Here is a 26171-nt window from a genome sequence, read left to right on the forward strand (position 1 = left end):
CTTTGATCTCTGCAAATTGCTCTAAAGGCCACTCTGTGTCTGCCTTCTGCCCCCTAATCCCTGCTGCCATGGCCTTTGGCCAGAAGAACCCCGCGGTCACATGCAGCGGTCGGCCAGGCAACGAAGGGTTGCCTCACCCCTCCTGTGTATCTCTGCCTCGTCAGGGTTCTCACGGAGGAGAACCTCCAGCTCGGGCTCTGTGTTTCCCATGGCTAATGCCCCTGCTCCCCCCGAGGGACCCTCAGATTCTCAGGCAGCTTTCTCCCGCCTGTCGAAGCCGAGCAGCCCTTTCCCAGGGCCTCGCAGCCTTGGAGGGGACACGGTGGCGGGGATGCTGTGTGGCCCGGCAGCCCCTCCTCTCCTTTCAGCCCGGCAGTAAATTGCATCTGTGGCTCCCGGGAGCCAGGACCTCTCCCCCACCCACGGGGACACACAAGTCTTTTTCGGAGGTTTTCTCAGCCACCTCTTTCACCGGGGAAAACGATAGGAAAGGTCTCTCCATTCCCAGCCTCAGCGGGAGGCCTGTGTGGCCTCTCTCTGCAGCGGAGAGCAGGCCCATCAATTATTCAGCATGGACCAAGCTCTTTAAAAGCACAGAAGTCCTGACAAGTATTTTTTATAGATCCTTGCCTGCTCACAGTGTCCCAGCAAGACAGAGCAAGCTTTCTCCGTAGTTTAGACATTGGAAGCTCCCCTTGGAGTCAGAAGATGTGGGTCCAAGCCCAGCCAGCTCCCCGAACAGAGCTGTGTGACCCCAGGCAGGTCTTACAACATCTCTGGTTTGCGGCTTCTCTGTTATACTCTCAGGAAGGTCCTTCCACCCTGGGTCATCGAGTGAGTATGGGAAACGTTTATAAACTGCAGCGTGATTTCCCAGCGTTTGTGACGGCTCCTGTGACTTCAGGTGTGGACAAGGCAGCACTGAGTGATAACCTGAGGTGCAGCCATTAGCACAAGACTTGCAAACCAAGCCTCACTGGGAGAAACGCCTGAGAGAGCGCGGTGAGTGGGTTCCTCTGTCCCTACCCGCTGTGAGTGCGACTTCGTGACAAGGTGACAACCCCATGGGGTGCTGTGGTCTAGACTCTGCGCTTATTGGCAAGGAATAAGGGTCAAGACCACTGCCCCCAAACCGTGCACTTCAGAGCGGAGAAGTGAAACCCTAAGGGGAAGTGAGCCACCACAGTCACTCGAGTTGTGGGGTGGGGATAGGGTTCCTGGAGCTGACTCCCGGGTCAGGGGTGCCTCTTTCCCACCCGGGCTGAATCTGACCAAAATGGGGGGCCCGTTCCCCTCCCCCAGCAGCAGTCCTGGGACCCCTGGATCAGGCAGTGAGGGCGTGAGGAATGTAGCACCCCCAGCCTCCCTCCACCCCGTCCACTGGGCTGGAAGACTACAGAGTCTAGAATGAGATGGTGTCTGAAATAGGCTCAGAGACTTGTCAGGAGAAGGCAATGGCAACCCACTCCAGTGTTCTTGCCTGGAGAATCCCAGGGACGGAGGAGCCTGGTGGGCTACCGTCTATGGGGTCGCACAGAGTCGGACACGACTGAAGCGACTTAGCAGCAGCAGCAGCAGCAGAAGGCAATGGCAAGCCACTCCAGTACTCTTGCCTAGAAAATCCCATGGATGGAGGAGCCTGGTAGGCTGCAGTCCGTGGGGTCGCTAGGGGTCGGACACGACTGAGCGACTTCACTTTCACTTTTCACTTTCACACATTGGAGAAGGAAATGGCAACCCACTCCAGTGTTCTTGCCTGGAGAATCCCAGGGACGGGGGAGCCTGGTGGGCTTCCGTCTATGGGGTCACACAGAGTCGGACACGACTGAAGTGACTCAGCAGCAGCAGCAGCAGAGGCTACATGGAAAGGCTAAAACATCAAGCTGAGACCAGCTTCATAAAGCACCTCTGCCCTCCCCACTCAGACTCACTAGAAACATTCTGACCTTGAACTTGCAGGGGGTCTTCTACTGGGCAGGAAACCATCTGGAGGTGTGAATTTGTTCACTGGTTCACAGCACCACCATCCTCAGCATTTAATGAACATCCGCTGTTTGCAGAACTCGGAACACAGAAGGGAAAGGAAGGTCCTTCCCATCAGGGAGCTGGACGGTGGTCAGGGAGCCTGGACACTCACCGTTCAAGGTCACACAGGCCATGGTGCAGCGCGAGTGACAGTGCTGGCAACATTCAGAGGATGGCTTGGAAGGTGGGGTTTCCTCGAGGACTTTGAAGAGGAGAGCAGCCCTCCGATGAGCTTCACAGCAGAGCTCTAGACCCAGCGAGGAGAAGGGCGCTCCTCCAGGGCCCGCGGTGGGCAGCAGGATAAAGCCGACTGTCCGGAGAGTCTCCCTTCTTTCATCCGTCCTATTGCCCCTTCACTTGTCCATCGCGTGTACTGAGCACCTACTGTGCGTTAGGCACTGTTCTGAGCACCAGGATCACAGTCGTGAACGAGACGAAGTCCCTGCACTCAGGGGCTTACATTCCCATGGGTGACACTGTGATCAATGTGGAACATCCTAGTTATGTGAGTGGGAAGAGCTACAAAGAAAAAGGAAGCAGGGACATCCCAGTGGGCTGGTCAGAGCTGGTGTCTGTGGAGGTGGCATCGGAGCGGTGGCGTGAGATCAGGGAGATGTCAGCCGACAGAGCAAGGCATGAGGACGGGGGCACAGTCTCAGAGTCTTAGAGGAAACGGCTGGAGTCTCACAGTGGTTTGGGGCAAGAGTGATCTAGGTAGCCAAGGGGTGGCTTTCTGGAAGCGGGGAGTGGAGGGTTCTCCTGGTGGCACCTTGCGGCCCCTGAGGAGCGCATCACGGGTGAATGGGAGGAACCCAAATGCCACCCCACTGTCCTCACCAGCATCCCCCACCGTGCACGCCCAGAGCACACACGCAATAAAGCCTGCCCCACCACACACATTCGTGCACACACACAAACGCATAGACACACACACACACATAGACACACACACACACATAGATACACACACACACATAGACACATACACACACACTGTCCCAACTCATTCGCCCCCAGGAACCCACAGTAGGCACCCGGGGTCCCGTCTCTGCACATGTGTTCCCCGGCTCAGGTGTGCCCAACACCAGCTTTGAGCAAGACCAGGAATAAAGATGAGCTGGGAACGACGATCTGTGCAGGGCCAAACCAGCAGTGTCCCCTCCTGCTTCAGTCACCATGGCAACCTCAGAGGAGGCGAGAAAACGTGCTCTCTGGCAGCTCCTGGAAGTGCCCTGGAGACTGTGGGCCGCTCCATGGGGCATAGGGCTGTGTCCCCCAGCCTCTCATCCCACGAGTCTACAGAGCGCAGATGGGGTTTTCCAGCCTCCATCGGCCGCTGGAGGTCAGACCTGAGGGCCAGCCCTGGGCTCTCCATTTAAGATAAGCATTAGGGTCTTATGATGAAACCCCATACTGAAAAGCCAGCCTCATCACAACTCCACCTCCGTGTCCCACACCTCCTGACCTGTCACTCACCTGGAACAAAGAGGGATTTGTTGCTTTAGCAGAGAAAAAGATTCAGGTGTGAGTCGTGGCCTCAGCCACCTTGGAAGTTCATAATGTGAAGTGCGGACCACAGAGCCCTTTGCCCACCTCTGTCCTTCCAGCCCTGCGGGTGGCTGTGGGACAGACACTGCAGCCACTTCATTTTCAAAAGAGGGGCTGAGACCCAAGTCTCACAGCTCCTGCTGGAGAGGGATTCCCCCCTCCCAGAGGACAGACCTGCAGCAGGAATCAGGGGTCCCTTTGTCTTCGGCCCGCGGCCTCTGACCCGCTCTCAGGGCACGCCTGTGGCTGGAAGGTGAGGCTCTGTGGCCCTGCTGGGAGGTGGCCGGCAGAGTGCTGCCGCTCCCCTCCTGCTTAGGTGGCCCCTCAGCCCTGGGTCTGAGTCCCTCTGATAGGGATTTTAGGCCTCAGGATACATAAAACACACCCACAGGGAGGCTCTCTTTTAGGGATTGGTGGGCCCGGCCTGACCCAGGAGTAGGAGGTGGATGAGCATAGGCAGTGAAAGGCACAGCAGTGGACACAGAGCCGGAGGTCCGGCCCCGGGAGTGGGCCCCGCAGCTGGGTCTGTCTTCTGCAGGAGCATTTCCACAGTGAAGAACTGGCTACGCTGCGGCTGAGGCCCTCACAGGATCTGACTTTCCTCAGCAAGGCAGATCTGGCCGGGATGGGATGCCTTAAGGGACTGTTCATCTCCACTCCAGTTCCTGCATGTTATCCAGTGCTCTGCTGCTGGAGGCCAGGGCCAGCCTCACACGCATGTGCAGAAGAGCCTGTGCAGCGGGTATCACCCCAGTGAAAACCAGAGCATGTCAGTTGAGGCACAAGGGCCCATGGGTGGCAATTCTACTAGAAGGAGCGGCAGAAGTGTAAATTTACCCATACGGAAAATTCTTATTGCATCCTCATCAAGCATTACCCATAGTAGATTGTAAATTAGGAAACAATCAACTATGGATACAGGTGGAGTCTTTTTTTTTTTCCTAAATATTTATTTATTTGGCTGCACTGCCTCTTAGTTGCAGCATGTGGGATCTAGTTCCTTGACCAGGGATCGAACCTGGGGCCCCTGTGTTGGGAGGGCAAAGTCCTAGCCAATAGACCACCAGGGAGGGCCCTCCAGATGGACTCAGTAAAAGCTTCTTTGAGTGGACAGCAGTCATCCAGCCTCAACTGGCGGTGGCACCACCCTATCTAAGGGACACGTGGAAATGTGGGGGAGAGTGTCTTTTGGTCTTCATCTTAATTTATGACACTGCTCAGCCCTCAGTTATATGCTTTGGCTCCCCAAATGAACTGTTTGTCTCCCTCATTTCCAAGAGTCAGCCCTCATGAGGCTCAGAGGCCAGTGGAGGAGACCGTGGAGAAAGTTCCTCGTAGAAGTGCTGTGGTCTAAGAGGGCCACTGAGCCCAGTTTTGAGCCAACCTGGAGCCAGACCACAGGGCTCAGTTCCCACCTTTTCAGTTGGTTCTGTGGCCTGGGGCTGGCTACTCTACCTCTCAGGGCTTTGGTCTCCTCATCTCGGTCATGGAGACGGTGATAACGCATGCCTCGGGAGGGTATTGTGAGGACTGAACGTGTTCGTGCACGGGAAGCTCTTAGAACAATGCCTGGCGTGAGCCGCTCTGTGGAGATGTGACCTGATGCTGCTGCGATGACATAATTGTTTCCCCGATGTGGTCTCGTGGCATTGCGGGGGCACATGCAGCGTGGGCAAGTCGAGGAAAACTTGAAGGGGGAGAATTCCTGAGAAGTGAGATGTGGAAGGGAGCAAAGGGCATTCTGGGCTGAGAGAAACAGCTTGTGCAAAGTCACAGCGGCCATGAGAGGGCCCAGGATTCAGTGTTGGAAAGATTTGTGTATCACGGAGAAGAAATGAGTCCCTTCTAGTGGAGAACCCCAGACTAGAAGGAGCAGACTGGAGCCTGGGGTTCCAGACTGCTGGAGAGAGTGACTGAGACTTTCTTAGGAAAACACAGGGCAATAGGGAGGGAAGGGGATACTTCTCTGGTGGTCCAGTGGTTAGGACTCCACACTCCCAATGTAGGGGGCCTGGGTTCAACCCCTGGTCAGGGAACTAGATCCCACATGCTGCAACTAGGACCCGGCACAGCCAAATAAATAAAAATAAGCATTAAAAAAAGAGAGAGCGATGAGAGAGAATGGGTCTTCAGCACGCTTTCTGCTCTCAGAGCCCATCTAGGAAGTGGATTTGGAAGTTGTCCAGGAGGACAGATTAGGTCATCTTGGGATGAGATGTTGGCCACATGACTGGGCTGCACCCACCTGACTCCCCCAGCAGCCGGGGCATTAGCTCATGGCTGGCACGGCATCCTTTGTAGCAGCCACTGTGGGCCCAGAGCGAGCCAGGAGCGTGTTTGAACAGCAGTCCTGTGTGTGGTGTGGGTCCCAGGCGCTGACACGTCACTACTACAGGAGCTGATCGCCCCCAGGGCTTGTCTTCTGCTTCAGGAACTTCACGTTCTCCCGCAGCTCAGTGGCTGCCTGGCGGGGCGTGCCCAGGCCTGGTGGGATTACCGTCCAGCCTTGTTTTTCTGGATGTCCCGGGTCCTAGATCTGGCAGCATTCTCTGGCTTCTCTCCTGGGACTCTCTGTCTTTGCCAAGTCTCCAACGAATGTCACTTTGTCTCGGGGTTACTGTAGACCAGGCACTGTTAAGGGCTTGATATTTGTCACCTTGCCTAGTTTTCAAAATGACCTACAAAGTTGATAGTATTACCCTCGGGGCCAGCTTCACGAGCAAGGGACCTGGGCAGCCCCACAGGGCCCTGTCCTTGGGTTCCTGCTCTGCTGTCCCTGTCTTGAAAATCTTAGTACTTTTTTTTGGCTGCCCCTCAGGTCTTAGTTGTAGTGTGTGGGATCCTTCATTGCGCTGTAAGGACTCTAGTTGAGGCTCGCGGGCTCAGTAGTAGCGGCTCCGGTTTAGTTGCTCTGAAGCATGTGGGATCTTAGTTCACCTGCCAGGGATTGAACCCATATTCTCTGTATTGCAAGGTGGATTCTTAACCACTGACCATCAGAGAAGTCCCCAAACCTTAGTGCGTTGTAACAAGGCTCCCTTATTACATTTCTCCCCAAGCCCAGGAAATTACATAGGGAGTCCTGATTCTTCCCATTTGTCAGGGGAAGACACAGAAGCACGGAGTGGCCTGAAGCTACATGCCAAAGATCACAGAGCTGGGCCCCTGGGGGACTGACGCCAAGGCCTGTGCCCCCTGGAGTAGGAGGAGGCTGACCCAAGTCCCTCAGCCTTCCTGAGCTCGATCTTCCCATTCTTGACATAGGGTAACACCACCTGCTCCTCACTCCCCCTGTGGCTCAGTTGCAGCGCAGGAGACCTGGGTTCGATCCCCGGGTTGGGAAGATCCCCTGGAGAAGGGAACAGCAACCCACTCCAGTACTTGGCCTGGAAAATTCCATGAACTGTATAGTCCCTGGGGTCGCAAAGAGTCAGACATGACTGAGCGACTTTCACTTTCACTTTTTCACCTGCTCCTCAGGGCAGCCATGAGGCTTGAGGGAGAGGATGGACACACAGGGGCGCCGTCTACGCACACGCTCAGCAGATCAGGGATCAGCAGGGGCTGACTCCCGCAGGCGCTCCTGCCCATACCACCAAGCCGTCCTGACACTGTCTGCGCAGGTCTTCTTGGAACTGATGCAGAGACCGCTGATTAAAATAAGCTCCCCGCCCCCAGGAGGCAGCTACACGACAGCGACAGCGGTCAGAGCTGTTTCCCCCAGAAAGAGCACGCCTCCTAACAGGTCCTCCCTCTGCAGGGAGGGTGCAGAAAGGGAGGCAGGCAGACGTCCCAGTAGCTTCTTCTGCTCACAGATCTCAGGGCTCATCTCCTTAAAAGGCTTCACTGGAAATCGCCAGCGCTCCTCTGTCAGCGGATGATGCCCTGGAGGGTAAAACCACCCTGGGCACACTCCAGCCAGACTCTGGCACCTCAGCAAAGAGGCGGATGGTGCCCCGGAGGGGCCCCAGACAGAGGCCAATGGGTCTTTAGACTTGGAGAGATTCTTGAGAAGCCTGGATGATGGTGAGGCTCCATAGAAGGCCCCCAGGAGAATACCCCCACATTTGCAGGGTGTGCTACGCCCACAGAAAGTCCACACAACCCTTAGTTCTGCCAACGTCCCAAACCTAGGGGGTTGGTATTGTCCCCCTCCATTTTACAGATGAGGAGACTGAGGCTCAGCAAGCCTGGAAGCACCTACAGCTGAGCGATCTGATTCCAAGTCTCGTGCTTCTGTCTCAAGACCTAATGGTTCTCAACCCCAGTCCTCTCAGATCACTTGGGGAGCTTTAAAATGTGTTGATGCCTGAGTCTGGCTAAGACTAACTGAATCGGGACCCCTGGGACAGGCCTGGGACTCATGTTGTGGAGGTTCCTCAGGGGATTCTCATCTGTGTGACTGGAGTTGAAAGCTAGGTTTCTCTGCCATCAGTAGGGGGAAGATTTCTTTTCATTCCTGGAGCCAAGTGCAGTGCATCCCTCTGATCAGATGCGATCTCAGGAAGGGGTTGCAGGAACCGTCCAGAGAGACAGCAGGCTCAGCTCTTGAATAACTCCAAGCCCAGGTGGAGATGAGCCCACAGCCTCCCTAGTGGCCCAGCCCTCACACCATCGCCCCATGCCTGGTTCCCACCACCCTAGACACACAATCACAACTCTTAGTTTCCGTTTCTCCTTAGGCACATCCAGGTCAATACAAATCTATTCATTCCCTACCTTTTCCATATCAAGTGTCCTCTCTGGGCTGCAGATGTCTTGTTTTTCTGTCCCCCGCCTCATGTAAGCTTTATCTTGGATGGTGTTCCATACCAGTTCAGTCTTTTGCCCAACCTCATGCCCTCACACAAATTTTCAAAACTCACCCTGAAAACCAAGGACTCCTCTTCTCTGCCCAAGTGAAAGCTCTCCCACTCTGATGGCCCACCTCCACCTGCCCAGACCCTGTGGGGCATGGAGGCTGGCCTGATTCTGGCTCAGTTACTTCCCTGCCTCCCTGTGATGGGGCAAGGGCCTGGCTCTCACCTCCTCTGTGAGGGTGGGAAGGCCAAGTCAGATCAGAGAACTGCAGCCCCAGCCCGGGAGGTGCTGCTGTGTGGGCATATTAGGTGAATGTGAGAACCATCTTCGTAGAAGGTGAGTCATGGCCTCGCTCCGTTTAACAATCCACCCAAGAGCAGCCTGCTCTCCCTCTGTAGGTTGCTTTGCTTCCTGCTCTGATGAGGTGAGGTAAGGTGTTGTCCTTGGAGAAAGAAGCCGAGGGTGTGCAGTAGGACTCGCCCTGAGGAACCAGAGCCTAGGAAGGGGCTGTAGTGGGCAGGGTGGGGCGGAGTCAGGGGTCTCTGGACCCAAGGCTCACCTGAGTCTGCCTGGGGGCCACCCTTTCCCTCCTGCTGGCAGCCTTAGCTCAAAAAGACCTGAGCCTGGCATCCTTACTAATCACTGGGAGCTCTTGGGTGAGCCATGTAACCTCTGGAGACTCTGACTCCTCATGCATAACACGGAGACAAAAATAAGTAATTATAGACTTATAAGGAGGATTAAATGAGATAATAGGGGTGGAACCATTTCCTAAATGGTAAGACACTGTACAAAGTCCATTCTTTCCTGCATCGACTTCAAGCACTGAGCCTCTCTGAGCCTCGGCGTCCCCTCCTGAGGCTGCGTCCAAGGGAGGGGTCAGCACTGACGTCATTCCAATCCTTCTTGCAGGTCCCACACCAGCCAGCGGCTTCCCGCCGCCTCCTGCACTTCCTGCAAAGGGGACGGGGTCCGTCATGCATCCCTACTGGAGCCTTATCTGCCTTCCCCTCCAGCACTGATAGATCTTCTTGGCAAAGCTGCCCCCAAAGATTCCTGCTAATGCTTGTCTGTTCCTGCCTCTTGCAAATCATGGCGCCCACAGCTCTCCAGGAAGCCTCTTAAGCCCTGAACGTTGGCAGCTGCTCCAGTGGACACTGTACAGGTCCCCTCCACCCACTCTGGACTCCAGGAGCCGCGCCCTTCCTAGCGATGCCCTTGGGAGCCTCGGACCCCACTGGATGAGACCCCTCCAGAGCAGGACCCGACCTTGCTGCCCACCAAGAATCCCACAGCACCTTCCACCACCACCTCTCATGTCTGGCTGTCCGGGCAGGTTCTAGAATGTCTGTGCCCCAGATCCAAGTAGAAGAAGTGGCCGGTGGGGAAGAAGGGCCGGCAGGAACAGCCCCACCTCCAGATGACCACCTCCGGAGCCTGAAGGCCCTCACGGAGAAACTGAGGCTGGAGACCCGGAGGCCTTCCTACCTGGAGTGGCAGGCCAGGCTGGAGGAGCAGACGTGGCCCTTCCCAAGGCCGGCAGCCGAGCAGCGGGGCTCTGCGGAGGAGGAACCCTCGCTTCTGCGAGCGAGGGCACTCAGGCCGCATCCCCCACCTAATGGGAGGGCTAACCAGGATGACGGGCCCCCGCCCACTGGCAAGCTGGAGGGCTTTGAGAGCATCGACGAAGCTATAGCCTGGCTCAGGAAGGAACTGGTAAGTAAGTGGCTGTCCCTTCAGGAAGCCCCAGAAGAGAAGCCTTTCTGTCTCTGTCTCTTCCCCCTGATTTCACATCTTCCTATGCAGTCAAGGGTGGGCCTCATTATTATGTGGGTCCGTGTGTCCTTCAGACCCCAACCACAGGTACTTATGGAGAGCCTGAGCCCACGTTCTGAAGGTGTCCCCAGCCTTCCTGATGCCACCCCGAAGCCACAGCATTCCACACCGAGTGGTCCAAGTGCTGAGTAGTTCAAGGAATGAGTGAGGTGCTTGTTGTCAATTGCTGAACCTCCTAGAGCCAGGTGAAGTCGGGTCTGGCAGAAGAGTCTCATGCACTCCTTCCTGGACTGTGACTGTGCCTCTTCCTGTCCGAAAGCCCGTCATCCTGCCATCCGCCCCTGTGATCCTTTATTCGGCAGCCACTCTCCCCACGGTGCTGTGCTGGGCAGTGGGGCTGTGTAGCTTGGGCTCAGCCCAGCAGTGCTCTGTGCACATTGAGGAGTGAATAGGGAGATCCCTCGGGTGACATGGTTGATCTGGTCTGGTGAGGATGAAGGCTCTGGGCTGAGCCTTGGAGACTGAGTAGGAAATTGCCAAGAAACCAAGGCTTCCCTGGTGGCTCAGAATGTAAAAATCCACCTGCATGCAATTCAGGAGACAAGGATTTGATCTCTGGGTCAGAAAGATCCCCTGGAGAAGGGCATGGCAACCCACTCCAGTATTCTTGCCTGGAGAATTCCATGGACAGAGGAGCCTGGTGGACTACAGTCCATGGGGTTGCAAAGTGTCTGACGTGACTGAGCACTGACACACTGGATGAGAGGGCATCCAGGTGGGGTAAGTGTGAGCACTGGGCGTGCACTGGGAGCCGGGACCAGCAGCTCAACCCTTTTTCTGCCCGTGGTCATGGCAGACTCCCATCAGTGGTGGCGCTCAGCACATGAGACGGGGGGTGGGCGTGCAAAGCTGCGTCGTTTGGCCCTTCTTAACCACTATACTATGTGGTGTCTTCCGAAGGCAGTTGATTTTCTTCTGTGACTCCTAAAAATGTCAACTCACAAGAGATGCCTGCAGGCAGTCAACAGAATGTGTAGGATGGGGCAGAGGGAGAAACAAAATTGGTGAGAGTCCGGCCCTTACACTGGGGTCTCTTTGAATCCTAGAACAGACCTGTGCAATTGCTATTTTTGCCTCCATGATACAGATGAGTAAACTGAGGCTCATAGGAGTCAGACAACCTGCCCAGAATTATATGACTAGTAAGTGGTGAACTCAGCCTTTACCAGTGAGAGCAGAGCTTTGGGGAGAGAGGCTGTGGGTGAGGGGGTCGCCCCCACAGGGCCCTGTCATCGGGCAGGCCTCTTCGGGCGGCAGGTAGAGAAACTCTCAAGGCAGAGACTCTCCGGCTCTAATGGGAGGATTCTGACCTTGTTAAAATGAAGGTTCTGATTCTACAGGAAGGGAACCCTTGATTCTGAATTTCCAACAAGCTCCAAGATGGTGCTGCACTGGTGGTCCACGGACCACACTTTGAGGCTCTAAGACTGAAACGCAGGCAAGCCTGGGGTCAGAGGACCAAGGCAGGACCTCAGAGGGAAGTCCCAGGACCCACAGGCTTGAGCCCTAAGCCCCGCTGCCGCATCTACCCATGCGCTTGGGCGTCCCGAGTTAAAGTCACAGCACCCCACACTGAGTGGCCCACGAGCCGAGTTTCTTCAGAAGACGGTGAGTCTGAGGCCAGAGCAGCCCTGGTGCAGACGGGTGGGCAGGCCAGCTAAAACATGCACCTCTGCCTGCTTCTAAAGTTAAACACTGACAAAGGTGACCTGTAAAATCCTTTGATGACTTGAAAACAGGGTCGAACGTTTGATCAACATGCCTGTTCTCTAGTTTTAAGTCTCAAACATCAGACTTCATGTCATTGTTTCCCTAATTTGTCATCTGTTAACTTGTTGAAGGTGTCATTAAAAATTAACCCATTAAAAAAAAAATAGTCATTTCAAAATTGGTTTCAATAACTTTTGTTTTATTTTAAGCCCTGAGTCAAGTTTTCTCTATACCTGGGTGGACTCTCTCTGGCAATTTGTCAGGCTCACTTGCAAATATGTCTTTTCTCTTGATGTGGCCAAGGAAACCAATTAAAAATCTGCAATTCAGTCAGCCGTGTGGCTGTTTCCCCTACACGATGCCAAATTCAGTTGCTTAGGCGTTTGGGTTCAGTCGTGGGTTTGTTCCCTGAACAGTTCTCTCTCTTATCCTGAGACAGTTGATGCAGAGAGTGAGGTGTGTATGTGTCATGTCCGACTCTTTGGGACCCTATGGACTATAGCCTGCCAAGTTCCTCTGCCCATGGGATTTTCCAGGCAATAATACTGGAGTGGGTTGCCATTTCCTCCTCCAGGGGATCTTCCTGACCCAGGGAATGAGTGAGGTGCTTGTTGTCAATTGCTGACCCTCCTAGAGGCAGGTGAAGTTGGGTCTGTAAGGATGGTGGTCCTCTCCTGCCTCCTAGGAGGCCAGTTCAAAGGTAGAGTGACTGCTTGAATGTTGGTTTATTTCCAAGGCCAGAGAGGATCCTAGCAGCGCCATCAGGGTCTGCCCTCCCTCTCAGCTTTGACTGCAGGGCAAGTTCAGGCACTTCTGACACCCCCAGGGACTTGCAAGTAGTGAGTTTTCCTTCAGAGTCACTCATTGTGGGTAGAAGGAAGGTGGAAATACTTAAAAACCCTGATGGCACTATTTCTCTAGCCAGCAAGACCTGACCTTTGGTTCCCCGACTGTCCAGGAGAGGTGGCGCCACCCAGCCATGGCAGGCAGGGCTGCCAGCTCTGTACTTGGCAGCTTCAGCCCCCTGACTCTACAGGTTCGCTTTCTGGGAAGACAGACTCGGAGCCGGATAAAATGACCCTCTGTGACTCGGCTTGATCCGGGTTGCTCCCGCTGTCAGAGGTCACAGCCTCCAGCTTTCCACCTCCAGGGTAGCCTCACTAGGTGGCCAAGGGGCCTGGAGTTGGTGGGGGTGGGGGGTGGCAGGCAATGCTTCAAGAAGGGGTCAGCTAGAAAGGGCATGGCCCTAAAGCTGTGGGACTCAGCCCTCTAGCTAAGCCTGAAATTCAGAACGTCACAAACCTCTGACCCCAGAGTTCACAGCCCAAGAGAAGAAGAGATGCTCCCATCTGCCTTCTGTCTTCAATCCTAAAACATTCCCCTTGCCAGCTTGAAGGATAAAGGAAAGGGAGAAATCATCTCCTTGGCCTGTGCAGAGCCAAAACTAAAACCAAAAAAAATAAATAAATAAAAATCCCAGCTTCCTAAGTGCTTGTCTTTGTGGCAAGAATCCCTGAGCATCAACAGATATTTTTCTCTTAGCCTCACGCAGGTGTTTGATCCCCACAGACAAAGCCTCCCGCCAAAAAGGTGTTTATGGTTGTTAGAAAAAGGAAAAGAAACCTGACAGGTTTTAATAACTGTGAGGCCTGCTGTGGCAGGAGTCCTGTAGCTGTGGGCCCAGCTGGCCCCTCTGTGGCCACAGCTCGGGTCCAGCTTCTCCAGGTTAGCCTTCTCCAGGCAGCCTGTGCTGCCCGCTTGACAAGCATGTGACTAGGGTGTCCACACACTGCCCGCTGAGGCCAGTGTTATCCATTGCCACTGAATGATCGTGGCCAAATGACAGTTCAGGCTCACTGAGCATCTTCTGATGGGGATGAGGTAAGAGGCTTGAAGGTGATACCCACGTTAACCCTGCCCACCTAGGAAGCATCTTATGGTCCCCAAAGCACTTTTACATGCAGTATCTAAGTGAGAAGAATTGGAGGTATTTGCTCTTCCCACTTTATGAGAAGACTGAGGCTCAGAACGATGATGAGCCTGAGGGTCAGAGAGTTTAAGTAACTTCTCCAAGGTCTTACACAAGGATGCGACTAAGCTAAGACCCGCAGCTCCAGGCTCTGGACCCAGATCTCTTTCCTGTGTACTGGGTACCCGTGCCCACATCAGGTGTTCAAGTCATTGGGGCCAGGAGTTGTCGAAAAGCCTGCATTTAAAATTCTGCTGGTCTCAGAACGGGACCCATGTTATTAGCAACGTCTTGTACCAACCCTAAAGCAGGATGTGGGGAGCCATGCCTGGAGCATGATGAGAATAATTAGTTGCTCAGAGCCATCCAGGCTGGGTGCTGGCTGAGATGAGGTTTGATGCACAAAGGGTTTCTAGCTCCAGTGTACCTTTACTCAAGGCTCCTTCATGAAACTGGGCTTTCTGCCTGTTGTTCCTGCAGGAGGAAGACTGTCCTGTTAATCTGGCCGGATACTGCCCTTTAGTTGTTACTAAAGAATTGATAAAGGTGTTTCCCTGGTGGCTCAGCAGTAAAGAATCCGCCTGCAATGCAGGAGACAAGGGTTCGATCCCTGGGTTGGGAAGATCCCCTGGAGGAGGGCATGACTACCTACTCCACTATTCGTGTCTGGAGAATTCCATGGACAGAGGACACTGGCGGCTACAGTCCAGGGGATCACAAAGTGTGGGACACGACTGAGTGATTGAGCATGGGGAGGTAGCCAGTGCCGTGTGTAGGTGCTGTGGTAGGAGTCCAACGTGGGAGTCTCTCTCACCCTTCACGGTTGGGGGACAAGGGCTGAGCTGGGCCTGAGGATGTTGGCATGGGAAGGGTTGATTCTGAAAGAGGGGACACAGACCCAGCATGGCTGCTTCAAAGGGCCAGGGGCTGAGAATGGGGGCCCAAGCAAGGAGAGAGCGAGGGAGCCAGGAGGGCTCGTTGTACCTTTGAAGGGTTTGCAGGAGGGGAGAAACCTGACCGCTGGCCTCTTGACTGAAGGGCTGAGTGCAGAGCGCGGGAGAGGGGCAGAGAGGTGGCTGAGCAGGTGAGAGGTGAGTGTGGGCGTGCTCGCCTGCCCCTGGCAGCAGTGCGCCTCTCCCCACTCTCACTTTCGGGCACAGAATTCCTTTCCTGGGCGTACGGTTTCCAGGGCTCCCTCTTGCGCAGGATGCACTCTTATGAGGTGGGGGAAGGGGACGAGCATCCCCTTTCCACAGAGGGGGTCACATCACCTGCCAGAGCCCCTCATCTCCTTACAGCTGGACAGGGACTGACTGTGTCCATTCCGGCCGCTGCAGGTGGAATTGATAAGCCACAGATATTCAGTTATCACAGTTCCAGAGGCTAGAAGTCTGGGATCAGGGTCCCAGCATGATCAGGAGAGGGTCCTTTTCTGAGTTAAAGACTTCTCCAACTAGGTGGTTGATAAGCCACAGATATTCAGTTATCACAGTTCTAGAGGCTAGAAGTCTGGGATCAAGGTCCCAGCATGGTCAGAAGAAGATCCATTTCTGAGTTAAAGACTTCTCGCTATGTCCTCACACGATGGAAGGGGCAAGGGGACTCTCTAGGGTCTCTTTGATAAGACCAGTAAACCCATCATGGGGCTTCCCTGATGGCTCAGTGGTAAAGAATCCACCTGCCAATGAAAGACGTGAGTTTGATCCCTGGGTCAGGAAGATCCCCTGGAGAAGGAAATGGCAACTCACTCCACTATTCTTGCCTGGAAAATCTCACGGACAGAGGAGCCTGGTGCGCTACAGTCCATGGGGTTGCAAAGAGTCGGACACGACTGAGTGACTAAACAACAACAAAACCCTTCATGAAGGATCCACACCCCTCATGACCTCACCACCTCCCAAAGGCCCACCTCCTAATACCAACACGTTGGGCAGTAGGGTTTCAACATATGAATCTGGGGAAGGGGTGGATACAAATATTCAGATCAAAGCAGACTAGAACTCAGAGGCTCTGGGTACAGACCTGGAGGCTCGCAGAATGCATCACCACATTCTTCTCAAAGGGCCTCACCCATGTAGGTGGTAATTTGGCCTGGGACCTTCCAAGTTTGAAAATCAAAGACCTTATCATAGAGTAAGTAGAGTATGACTCACCACTGGTGATGAAGAATCCCTGGTGGGGCCTGAAGCAGCTCCTGCTCTCTGTCTCAGCTCCGGGGCTCTGCTCCGACTTCCCCTCCCAGCAGACGATGGCTCCAGGGGGAGCAGGAGAGCACCTCGGAGGAACCCCTCCAGACAGAGGATGGGAGCCATGGTACCTGCCCCCACCCACACCCCCGGCCAGCGACATCAGGAGACCCTGCATCCAGCCTGTACCTGCCCCAGCCCTAAGGCGGCGGGCTGCAGAGTAAGTAGAGGCTGAGAAACACGTTCCACCCTCTCCCCGAGTTGACAGCATCTCCTGGAAATCAACTTACAAACACAGTTTGGTTTCTAGGGGGTGTCTGAAAAAAGTTTTTAAATTCTTCCCAGCATCTGAGATTGCCAACCAGCAGCACACTTCAGTGACAAGCCTTGCTTTCTTTCCTCACAGTATGATTCTGGCTCTTTCTGAGAGGCCAGGATCAAATAATGTCATGTTTTATCCAGGCTTCTAAGTGTGTGTCTGAACAACACTGATTAAAACAGTAACTGGACCTTTAGTTAAATCATGAGACAGGTTACAAAAACTGTTCCCAAGTTCCCAGCATTAAGTCCCACAGAGAAGGGAACATGTTTCTGAGGGAATGGCTTGGACTTTATACCCAGTCTCCCTTCCAGCATCAATCAAAGATTAATTGTAACTGCTATGCTGGGCTTCCCAGGTGGCTCAGTGGTAAAGAGTCCGCCTGCCACTACAGAAGATGCAGGAGACTTGGGTTCGACCCCTGGGTCGGGAAGATCCCCTGGAGGAGGAAATGGCAACCCACTCCAGTATTCTTGCCTGAAGAATCCATGGACAGAGGAGCCTGGTGGGCTATAGTCCATGGGGTGACAAAGAGTCGGACACGACTGAGCTGAGTTGAGGCTAGAATAGCTTAGACACCAGCCTTAGAAACAGGGATTGAACAAAATGTCCTTGATCACCTTGGGATTTTTTTTTTCTTGTCTGCCTGAATAATGCCCCTTCCAAGAACTGTAGGAAGCAAGTAGATCAGAAGTAATATGCCATATAAGCTGAGCAATGCCGGTCAAATAAAGGCAAGAGTTCCACCATCTAGGTCCTTCTAGGTACGGAATATGGAGATTGGGCAGGGCCTTCCAGTTTTGAGCCTTTATTAAAAAGACAGAGACACTGGCCCTAAAACCTAACGCTCACCGTGGCAAAGGCTCAGCTGTGGGACATGTGATTTGTAGTGCCCCCTCCCAGGGTGGCCTGTGGCCTCTGCAGGATAAAGACACTTAGGCGCGGCCTGTAACTCCAGCAATCCTATAATTAGGGCATAGTGAAAGGGTGTGTTCCCACGGGGTGAGCAGCCAAGCGGGGGGCTGGGTGGCCGCAGACCCAGGCCCTGTCACAACAGCTGTGCTGCTCTGAGTGCTTGGCTGCGGGCAACACACGTTTGATTCTCTGAGTCAGATAAGAATGGCTCTTAGGAGAGCCTGTTTCTTTCTCTCTTTCTTCCTTTTGGGGGCAGGAAAAACTTTTATTGTACCAGTCATGGAACTTGGTCTCAGGCAACAGAAGCTACCACTGACTATCTATCTGAAGTCAACCTGATTGAAAGGGGATTTTTAAAATTAATTTCTACTGGAGTAGAGTTGCTTTACAATATTGTGTTAGGTATACAGCAAAGTGAACCAGCTATATATTTACATATATCCACTCTTTAAAAAATTTTTTTCCTATATAGGTCATTACAGAGTGTTGAGTAGAGTTCCCTGTGAAATACTGTAGGGCCTTATTATCTATTTTACACATAGTATCAATAGTGTATCAATGTCTATCTCAATCTCCCCGTTCATTCTGGCCCCCCTTCCTCCTTGGTATCCATATGTTTTGTGGAATTTAGAAAAATGGTATAGATGATCTTATTTGGAGAGATTGGTTGTTTCTTAAGGTGAAAGGTGAAATTCCAAGGGAGGGAAGATGTAACTAAAGGTGGTCATTAAGCTGCTTTGCAAGAGGAAGGGCTTCCCAGGTGGCTCAGGTGTAAAGAATCCACTTGCCAATGCAGGACACTCAAGTTTGACCCCTGGGTCGGGAAGATCCCCTGAAGAAGGAAATGGTAACCCACTCCAGTATTCTTGCCTGGACAATCCAAGGGACAGAGGAGCCTGGCAGGCTGCAGTCCCTGAGGGTCAGAAAAGAGTCAGATACAACTTAGCAACTCAACAACTGCAAGAGGAGGAGGGAGATTTCTGCAGTTTTCTTTGATGAGATGAGAGAGTGTGATGAGTGGTGAGGCTCCAGGGTGGGGGGATAGAAAGGGAGAATCAAGGAGGGTGGCGGCCAAGGAGACTCAGGAAACAGAAGAATCTGCGTGTGTAAGTGGTTTGCTGTGAGGTCTCTTTGTCCGAGTCTCATGGGTCATTAGTGATTTCCTGGAGAGTTAAAAGAGGAACTAACTACTCCTGCCTCTGGACTGGCAGGAATAAAAACAAGAGCTGCAGTAAAATGGTGCAGAGAACAGTATGGCAGTTCCTCAGAAACTTAAACATAGGATAACAACATGATCCAGCAATCCCACTCCTTAGTTTACACCCAAAAGAAGTGAAAGCAGGGACTCAGATCCTTGTGCACCTGTGTTCACAGCAGCATTATTCACAAGAGCCAAGAACTGGACGCAGCCCAGACACCCATTCTTCTGTGGATGAGCGGATCAGGCACATGTGAGCTATACACTCAGTGGAATATACATCAGCTTTAGAAAGGAAATCTGACTCGCGCTGCAGTGTGGATGAATCTTGAATGAATGAAATATGACGGTCACAAAACAGTAAATAATGTACTGATTCCACTTACTCGAGGTAACCAGATAGTCAGATTCACAGAATGGTAGTTGCCAGGGGCTAAGGGAGGGGAAATGGGGAGTTATTAATTAATGGAGATGGAGCTCCAAGTTTGCAAGATGGAAAGAATTCTGAGGATAGTTGGTTGTGATGGTCGCACGGCAATGTAAAAGTATTTAATGCCACTGAACTGCACACTTCACAATGGTTTAAACAGTAAGGTTTTATGCTCTGTGTATTTGAACACAATTGAAAAAATCCTAGTTGGGGAGGGGGAAGAGCCTCTTAGCTCTGCACATTTTACTCAGGTTTCTTTCAGTTCAGTTCAGTTCAGTCGCTCAGTTGTGTCCGACTCTTTGCGACCCCATGAATCAGGTTTCTTTAGGGGCTCATAAAACGTGTTTCTATATGGATTTGGTTTGATTGCAGTGAAGTTACCTCTTCATTGAGGACTCAGTTTAGGATTTAAGGTGTGGAGTCCCCCTTGGAAAACTCCTGTGTGGTCTGCAGAGTAGGTGGGAATGGGGCCAGCACTGCTGCTTTTCCTTGAAGCCCTGGAACAAACACTATTTCTTTGAGCATCGGGTGAAATAGTGGATTTATATTCAGGAGTCATAACAAAATATGTCTTGCAGGCGAGTCCTAGGATGGGCTGCTCATGTGATGATGTGCCCTCAGGACCAAGGCAGTGGAAGAAACAGAATTCCCAGCCCCTTCCAGTGTTGGGGCTCCAACAAGGGGAGTGACCAGGTCACCACCCCCACTGGAACCGGTTTCCTTCCTTCTAGGCAGAGGTGAACACCTCCAAGCTCAGTGGGTGGCAGGTGGCTCCACCAAGGTGGACTGGTCCAAGGAAACTGGACAGCTGCCTTACTATTACCCCTCTTTCAGCTAGTTTTTTAACCCTAAATTGTTCTCAGACTCTTGACCAGATCTATTTGCTATAGAAAAATAGCCCCTTTCTCCCATCAGGCATCCCCGCCCACCACATCTCACAGAGACTTGCAGACACCTGGTCGAAACTGAAATTCTCCAACTTTAAAGGATGTTTTCAGATTGAGGATCCAAAGAGGCCAGTTTCTGGGTTTACATCTGACCCATAGGCTACCTAGCTTTCAAAGAGATCGATCTTCAAATTACAGGAAACCCCCAAAAGAAGTGGTTCAAGCCAACTCCCAGAATACCATGTTAAATAAAGCAGTGATGTGAGCTGGGGCTATTTTTCAGACAAATTGGACCCCCATCTCCTTCAGAAGGGCTTAAGTGAATGAATGACCAGTCACCCTCTGGCAAGCCTGCCATCGTTAATTTGGCTCTACTAGAGTAGTCTGATTGGCAGTGCATCTGGGTTGTGATCCTCAAGGATTGAGAAGTAAATGGATGATCTGGATGCTATGAACTTGCCGTTAAATACTTTGGTGGTGATGGTCATTAAATGCTTTGCTGATCCCCATGCAAGACTTCCTTATCTTGATTTTTCTCATCTATAAAATCTTGATAAAAGAGATCTGTAGAAGTACATCAAACAGTGAAAGAGAGAAAATAGAGCAATGAAATGCTTATTGGTGGAGTCACTAATTTTTCTGCAAAGCACTTGATTTTAAGCCTGAAGAGGGAAAAGTGAGAATGTTAGCGTTCATTTGCATAACCAGCAGGAAAGTCCCTCTGGAATCTAACAGTTGGTCTTTCTAAATCAGTTTGGCTCCCAGCACTGGCTGAACAACACAGCTGAGTGTGAAGAAACAGAAGTGCGCAAACATTAACCACTTGCAAGCAGAGCAAACAGTGAGAAGGAATCAGATCTCCTGCCAAGTAAGAGCAGCTGGTGACCTCAGTGACCAAGTGTTATTAGTGGAAAACACTCCACTAGGAGCCTGAGGAGACCCCGGGAGCGAAGCCGCGACACTGAATAGCTCATTAAAACTCTGCTGGATTCAACCAAACTGCCACACTGATACCTTGGGGCTGGCTGTGTGGTTCCAACGAAATTAACCTATAAGTGAATTTTGGAAACTGTAAATGTGTGGCCAGTTGAGGAGTTATTATCCCATTTCTTCCTCAGTAGGGAAAAAAAAAAAAACACCACTAAATACATCATGAACCTTCTCCTAGGTCATGAGCACAAAACGGGCCCCATGCCCCACACTCCAGCTCTACCTGAAGAGGTCGAACTTAGAGGTCAGAGGTTTGGGCTGTGGAGTCTGACTTCCGAGCGCCTCATCCCAGCTAGGTCAGTTGTGAGCTTTGTGACTTGTCATGAGGACTGACTTTGCTGAGCCTCTGCCTCTTCATCTAGAAATTGTGAGTGCATGTGTGCATGTTAAGTCACTTCAGGCATGTCCAACTCTTTGCGACCCTATGGACTGTAGCCCGCTAGGGTGTTCTGTCCATGGGATTCTCCAACAAGAATACTGGAGTGGGTTGCCATGCCCTCCTCCAGGTGATCTTCTCGACCCAGGGATCGAACCTGAGTCTCTTATTTCTCCTACACTGGCAGGCAGGTTCTCTACCCCTAGCACCATCTGAGAAGCTCAGAAATTGTGAGTAGGATGGTGATATTCCTTTCAGAGTTGTAGTGAAGATTAAGTGTTGCATATCAACATACCCAGTTCGTGTCTGCCTCCCCCCACCCCATTCTTATGTTGAAGCCCTAGGCCCCAGTGTGACAGTGTTGGGAGGCAGGGCCTTTGGAGATGATTAGATGTTGCGGTCATGGGAGTAGAGCCTTTTGGTGGGATTATTGTCCTTAGAGAGGAAAAGAGACCAGAGCACTCTCTCCGCATCACGTGAGGACACAGTCAGAAGGTGGAAGAACCTGTCAGCCAGGAAGAGTGTCCTCATTGGGAACTGAATCAGCACACCAAGGCCTTGAACTTGGACTTCCCAGCCTGCAGAACCGTGAGAAATAAATGTCTGTTGTTTAAGCCGCTCAGTTTATGGTATTTTGTAAGGCGGCCTGGGCTGACTAATACCTACTCAGAAAGCTTAGAACAGTGCCTGGCTCACAGTAAAACATTCAATAAATATTAGCATTTATTTACGCTTGGCTCTTTTGAAATAAGAAGCACTGCAAATACTCTTAAATGTTTAAATAAGGTAACAGCATACCCGCCACCCAGCATATAATATAAAACAGCATCAGCAGAGTTGAAGCCCTGAATACCTTCCCCAGTCTCTCCTTCCTGCCCAGAGGTAACCACGTTCCTCAACTTGGTATTTATCATTCCCATGCATTTCGTTATACCCTTACTCCATTTGTAAACAATGAGACTGAGCTGGAAATGCTTCCAAGCCAGGACTGACACACGGGCCTTCCAGAAGGATTTGGACACAGTTTCTAGCTTAGCGCAAAGGGCTGTGCGGCAAGCGTGTCCTCATTTGTCACCTCAGTCTCTGATTTTTCACCCCCCTGACCTCAGAACAGGCTACTGTCTCTGTGCTGTGCTTGGCCGTTTCAGTCGTGTCCGACTCTTTGCGACCCCATGGACTGTAGCCTGCCAGGCTCCTCTGTCCATGGGGGTTCTCCAGGCAAGAATACAGGAGTGAGTTGCCATTTCCTCCTCCAGGGGATCTTCCCAACCCAGGGATCGAACCAAGGTCTCCCGCATTACGGGCGGATTGTTTACCGTCTGAGCCACCAGGGAATCCTGGCTGCTCTCCCTAGGTAGACCCCAAATGATGGTGCAAGCCGTTCGTTAGGTCTGTTAGCCGGGGTCTGTGCCGGTCCGGGGCTGCGCAGCGCCCCAGCTCCCCCTCCGGCGTGGCGCTGACGCCTCCCCTCCCCGCTCCCCCTGCAGATGGAGATGCGGCTTCAGGACCAGCAGCTGGCGCGGCAGCTCATGCGCCTGCGCAGTGACATCCACCAGCTGAAGATCGAGCAGACCTGCGACCTCCACCGGCGCATGCTCAACGACGCCACCTACGAGCTCGAGGAGCGGGACGAGCTGTCCGACCTCTTCTGCGACGCTCCCCTCGCCGCCTCCTTCAGCCTCTCTGCACCACTCAGGCTCATCGGGGTCACCAAGATGAACATCAACTCCCGCAGGTTTTCTCTGTGCTGAGAAGCCCTGGATGGGGCGGTGGAGCCAGAACGAGGGTTTGGGAGGTGGACCGGGGATGTAGGAAGGGAGCTGATCCCCGGCTACCCCGGTGGGTCTCTCCGGAGGCAGGGTGTCCCCGGGACAGGTGCTCTCGGAGCCCAGCTGTGGAGCCCAGTGTCCCCATGCCTGACCCTGGTTTAATACCCAGAGTCCTGCAGAAGGGCTGCTCCATCCGATGTTCAGTGAGCCCTGGGTACCCCACGCACACTTCTCATCCCCCAACTCAGTAACCCAGATTCCTGTTTCCCAGAATCACTGGTGCTATGACCTGGGGACCCAAAGGGTGGGGGGGCCCAAAACTGTGATTCTTGCAGGAGGCTTCCCCAAGGACACCGAACCCCGGAAGGGAGGTGATTAGATACGTCAGTGGCACCCATGACACTGTCACTGTGCTCTGAGGCTCGCTTCACCCTAAGTGGCTGACTCAGCAACCTCAACAGGGACCCACCAGCAAAGGAAAATCGAAAGGAATAACAGGTGGCACTTGGGGCAGCAGGCCCCACCTGCCGCCAGCGCCCTGGGCAAGGTCTTGGACCTTGGCCCCACAGGCGCCAGGTCAATTGTTTCCAGTATGTGGGGTCCCGCCAGTGTAGCCAGGGTAGAACAGGCAAGACTGTTGCCCGCTCTGGCCACATACACCAGTCCCAACCTCCAAAGAACCCCTTTGCTGTCACCCCACAACCTGGGATTGGGAGGGCCTAGGGGTGGGCTTCCCCAGGGGGCCAGCAGAGGCCTCCTGATGGATTCTGATGTTACCTCCGTCACCTTTGTGCCCTCCGCAGAAGCTCGCCCTGAGCCTCCTCTGAGATTCTGTGCCTGATTTAAACACCTAACTTTAACTGAATCAGACTGTTACTAACCTGTGGCCAGCTTGTTTATAACTGTTTGATTTTTGCCCAAATGGCAAACCAGTGGGTAAGTCAAGTTTGACAGAGGTTCCGGGCTTGGTTTTAAAAGGTTCTCCCTAAGGACGGGTGGGAGAGCCGGCAAGCTGAGGACGGAGGCCTCCACAGTTTAGGAAGTTAACCTAGAGGGATGCGCTGTGCCTGGGGGCTTTGGGTGTTTGACCCAAAGGCTTTGATCCTTCTAGCCAGGCCCTCTGGTTCATAGAGGAGTAAAAGAGGCTAATGGAGGGGAGGGCCCCCCCGAGGTTCCTCAGCTCTTTAGTGGCTGTAGAATATGGATGTGTTAATTACAACCATTATTAATAATGCCTACACCGATCATGTATCAATGACCTTGAATTCCAAAGATGGTACTAAGGCTTTGGCAAACCACGGACTGCCAGCCTCTCTACTCTGCCTCACTCAACCCTGTCACCTCCCAAGTTAAAATTCTGCTTGCCGTCAGCATTCCGTCATTGAAGCGAGGTATTCTATTGCTCTGTCTTTCATGCTTCGTCCTCCTGTAGGGTTTTATCAAGGCCCGTGCATACTTGCACACACACCATGACCCACGCTGGGGAAAGGTTGGTTTTCTCTTGTGGGCTGGGAGAAGGAGTTTGTAAATGATTGGTCTCTGGTTAGACAGAGAATAATTTGGTGTTTTCTTGTGATTTCTAAGAGCCGGAGGGTTTATGCTTCCTTCAAAAAATGCTACAACCACATAGCCAAGATCTGTTTCAAGCTGACTCTGAGCAGTGGCAGAAGTCTGAGGCCCCGAGGTCCATGGAGAAGGCCTCGGTGGAAGGCCAGGCAGCCCCACTCCTGTCCTCAACCCAGCAATGCCTTTCCTCGGGGGTTCTGTACAGATGCTGCCAAGCCCTACGGAGGCACGCCTGCCAGGCTTCCTCCAGAAGAACCCTGAGGTCGTGGGGTATCAGGCTGGCCTGCACACGCTCACACCCACTCCACAGAGACGTGAACATATACACACCCAACCCACATGGGCAAGCCCATTCCACATTCTGGAAGAAAAGTGCCAAACTGGTTATTTTTCTTTCTAGAAACCAGTCATTACAGTAGCTGAAACAGCTGGAATCAACCCAAGCTGAGTGATCTCGCTGAATGGCCTCAAGTCAGTGGAGGAGTCCACTGGGCAGTTGAGGTGCTCAGTTAACCTCACGATTCGTTCTTTGAGATCGAGGCACACACCTTCTGGAATAGGTTAGCTGTCTGAGCTACTGTGCTTAGTTCATCCCAAGAGAATCTTCCTTCGGGGTAAGGGAGGAGGGATCAGGAAGAGAAGCCCAGGGAAAAGACCAGGTGTACAGCATCTTTAGCAGCCTTGTTTCCAAGGTGAATGCAAACAACCAACCAGGTCAGTTCAGCTCTGTGAAGCCCCTGCCTCGTGTGGTCAAGAGATGTCTGAGTCAGCACAGCCTGACCTTCATTGCCTCAGAGCAGACTTCCAGCTCTACCACGTGTGTACAATACTGCTGCAGTTTTCCTCATTATCTGCCCGTCTCTCTGACACCTCCAAGAACCCCTGGGTGTAAAACTCAGAGTCTCCATCGACACTGCTGAGCGGGGCAATGTCTGACAGCTTCGTGGACTCAGCAGTGATCCCAGAGGCCTGGGAAGCCCGGGGAAGGCTTGAGATGACCTGCCCCTGCCCCAGGCCTCCTCCCTGCAGCAATACCAAGTGCTATTATGTAATCAATGGACAATTTACAATTTTATTTTTTATGGTTGTTTCTATATTGCTGTTAGCAAAAGTGAAATTAAAATATTTGAAAAGGACATCTTTATAAAGAGGAGAAATGTGCTTCCTTTTACCTTGTTCCTGTTTCAGCACACGCAGGGCCAAGCCCTGAACTGAAAGAAAGAGAAGCAAAGAGGAAGGTCAGGAGGGAGTGGGGAGGCGGGAGGGGAGGGAGGAGGAGCTGCGGGATCTGCTGTCCTCCCCTCCTGGTGCCTTCCCTCGCGGAGGGCTGCTTGGTAGGGATGCCATCAGGAGCCTCCCAGCTCAGGCTGTGAAATTAAGATACCCAGCATCGTTCCTGAGTGTGACCAAAGCCAGAGCCAAAGCAGACCCACGCCCTCCAGCGCTCTGCGCTCACTCGCTTCAGTCCTGTCTGGCTCTTTGCGACCCCATGGACTGTAGTGCACTAGGCTCCTTTGAGAGTCTCCACTGGAGCGGGGGGCCGTTCCCTCCTCCAGTGGATCTTCCCGAGCCAGGGCTTGAACCCAAGTCTCATGCATCACTGGCATTGGCAGGTGGGTTCTTTACCACTAGCGCCACCTGGGAAGC

At 52.8% G+C, this 26171-nt stretch overlaps 1 protein-coding gene across 1 annotated transcript in view; it reads left to right on the forward strand.

Moving 5' to 3' along the window:
• FAM167A (family with sequence similarity 167 member A) overlaps positions 1–25810 on the forward strand; it is a 30888-nt gene extending 5078 nt beyond the window's left edge. The window contains exons 2-3 of the mRNA XM_055428039.2: positions 9286–10089; positions 22677–25810. Coding sequence (XP_055284014.1) covers positions 9718–10089; positions 22677–22940 — 636 coding nt within the window. The 5' untranslated portion in view covers positions 9286–9717 and the 3' untranslated portion in view covers positions 22941–25810. The remainder of the gene's footprint in view (positions 1–9285; positions 10090–22676) is intronic.
• The last annotated feature ends 361 nt before the right edge of the window (positions 25811–26171 follow it).

This window comes from Moschus berezovskii, chromosome 7, assembly GCF_049115385.1.
Source record: "Moschus berezovskii isolate FMDL1 chromosome 7, NW_MosBer_1.0, whole genome shotgun sequence".
NCBI lineage: Eukaryota > Metazoa > Chordata > Mammalia > Artiodactyla > Moschidae > Moschus > Moschus berezovskii.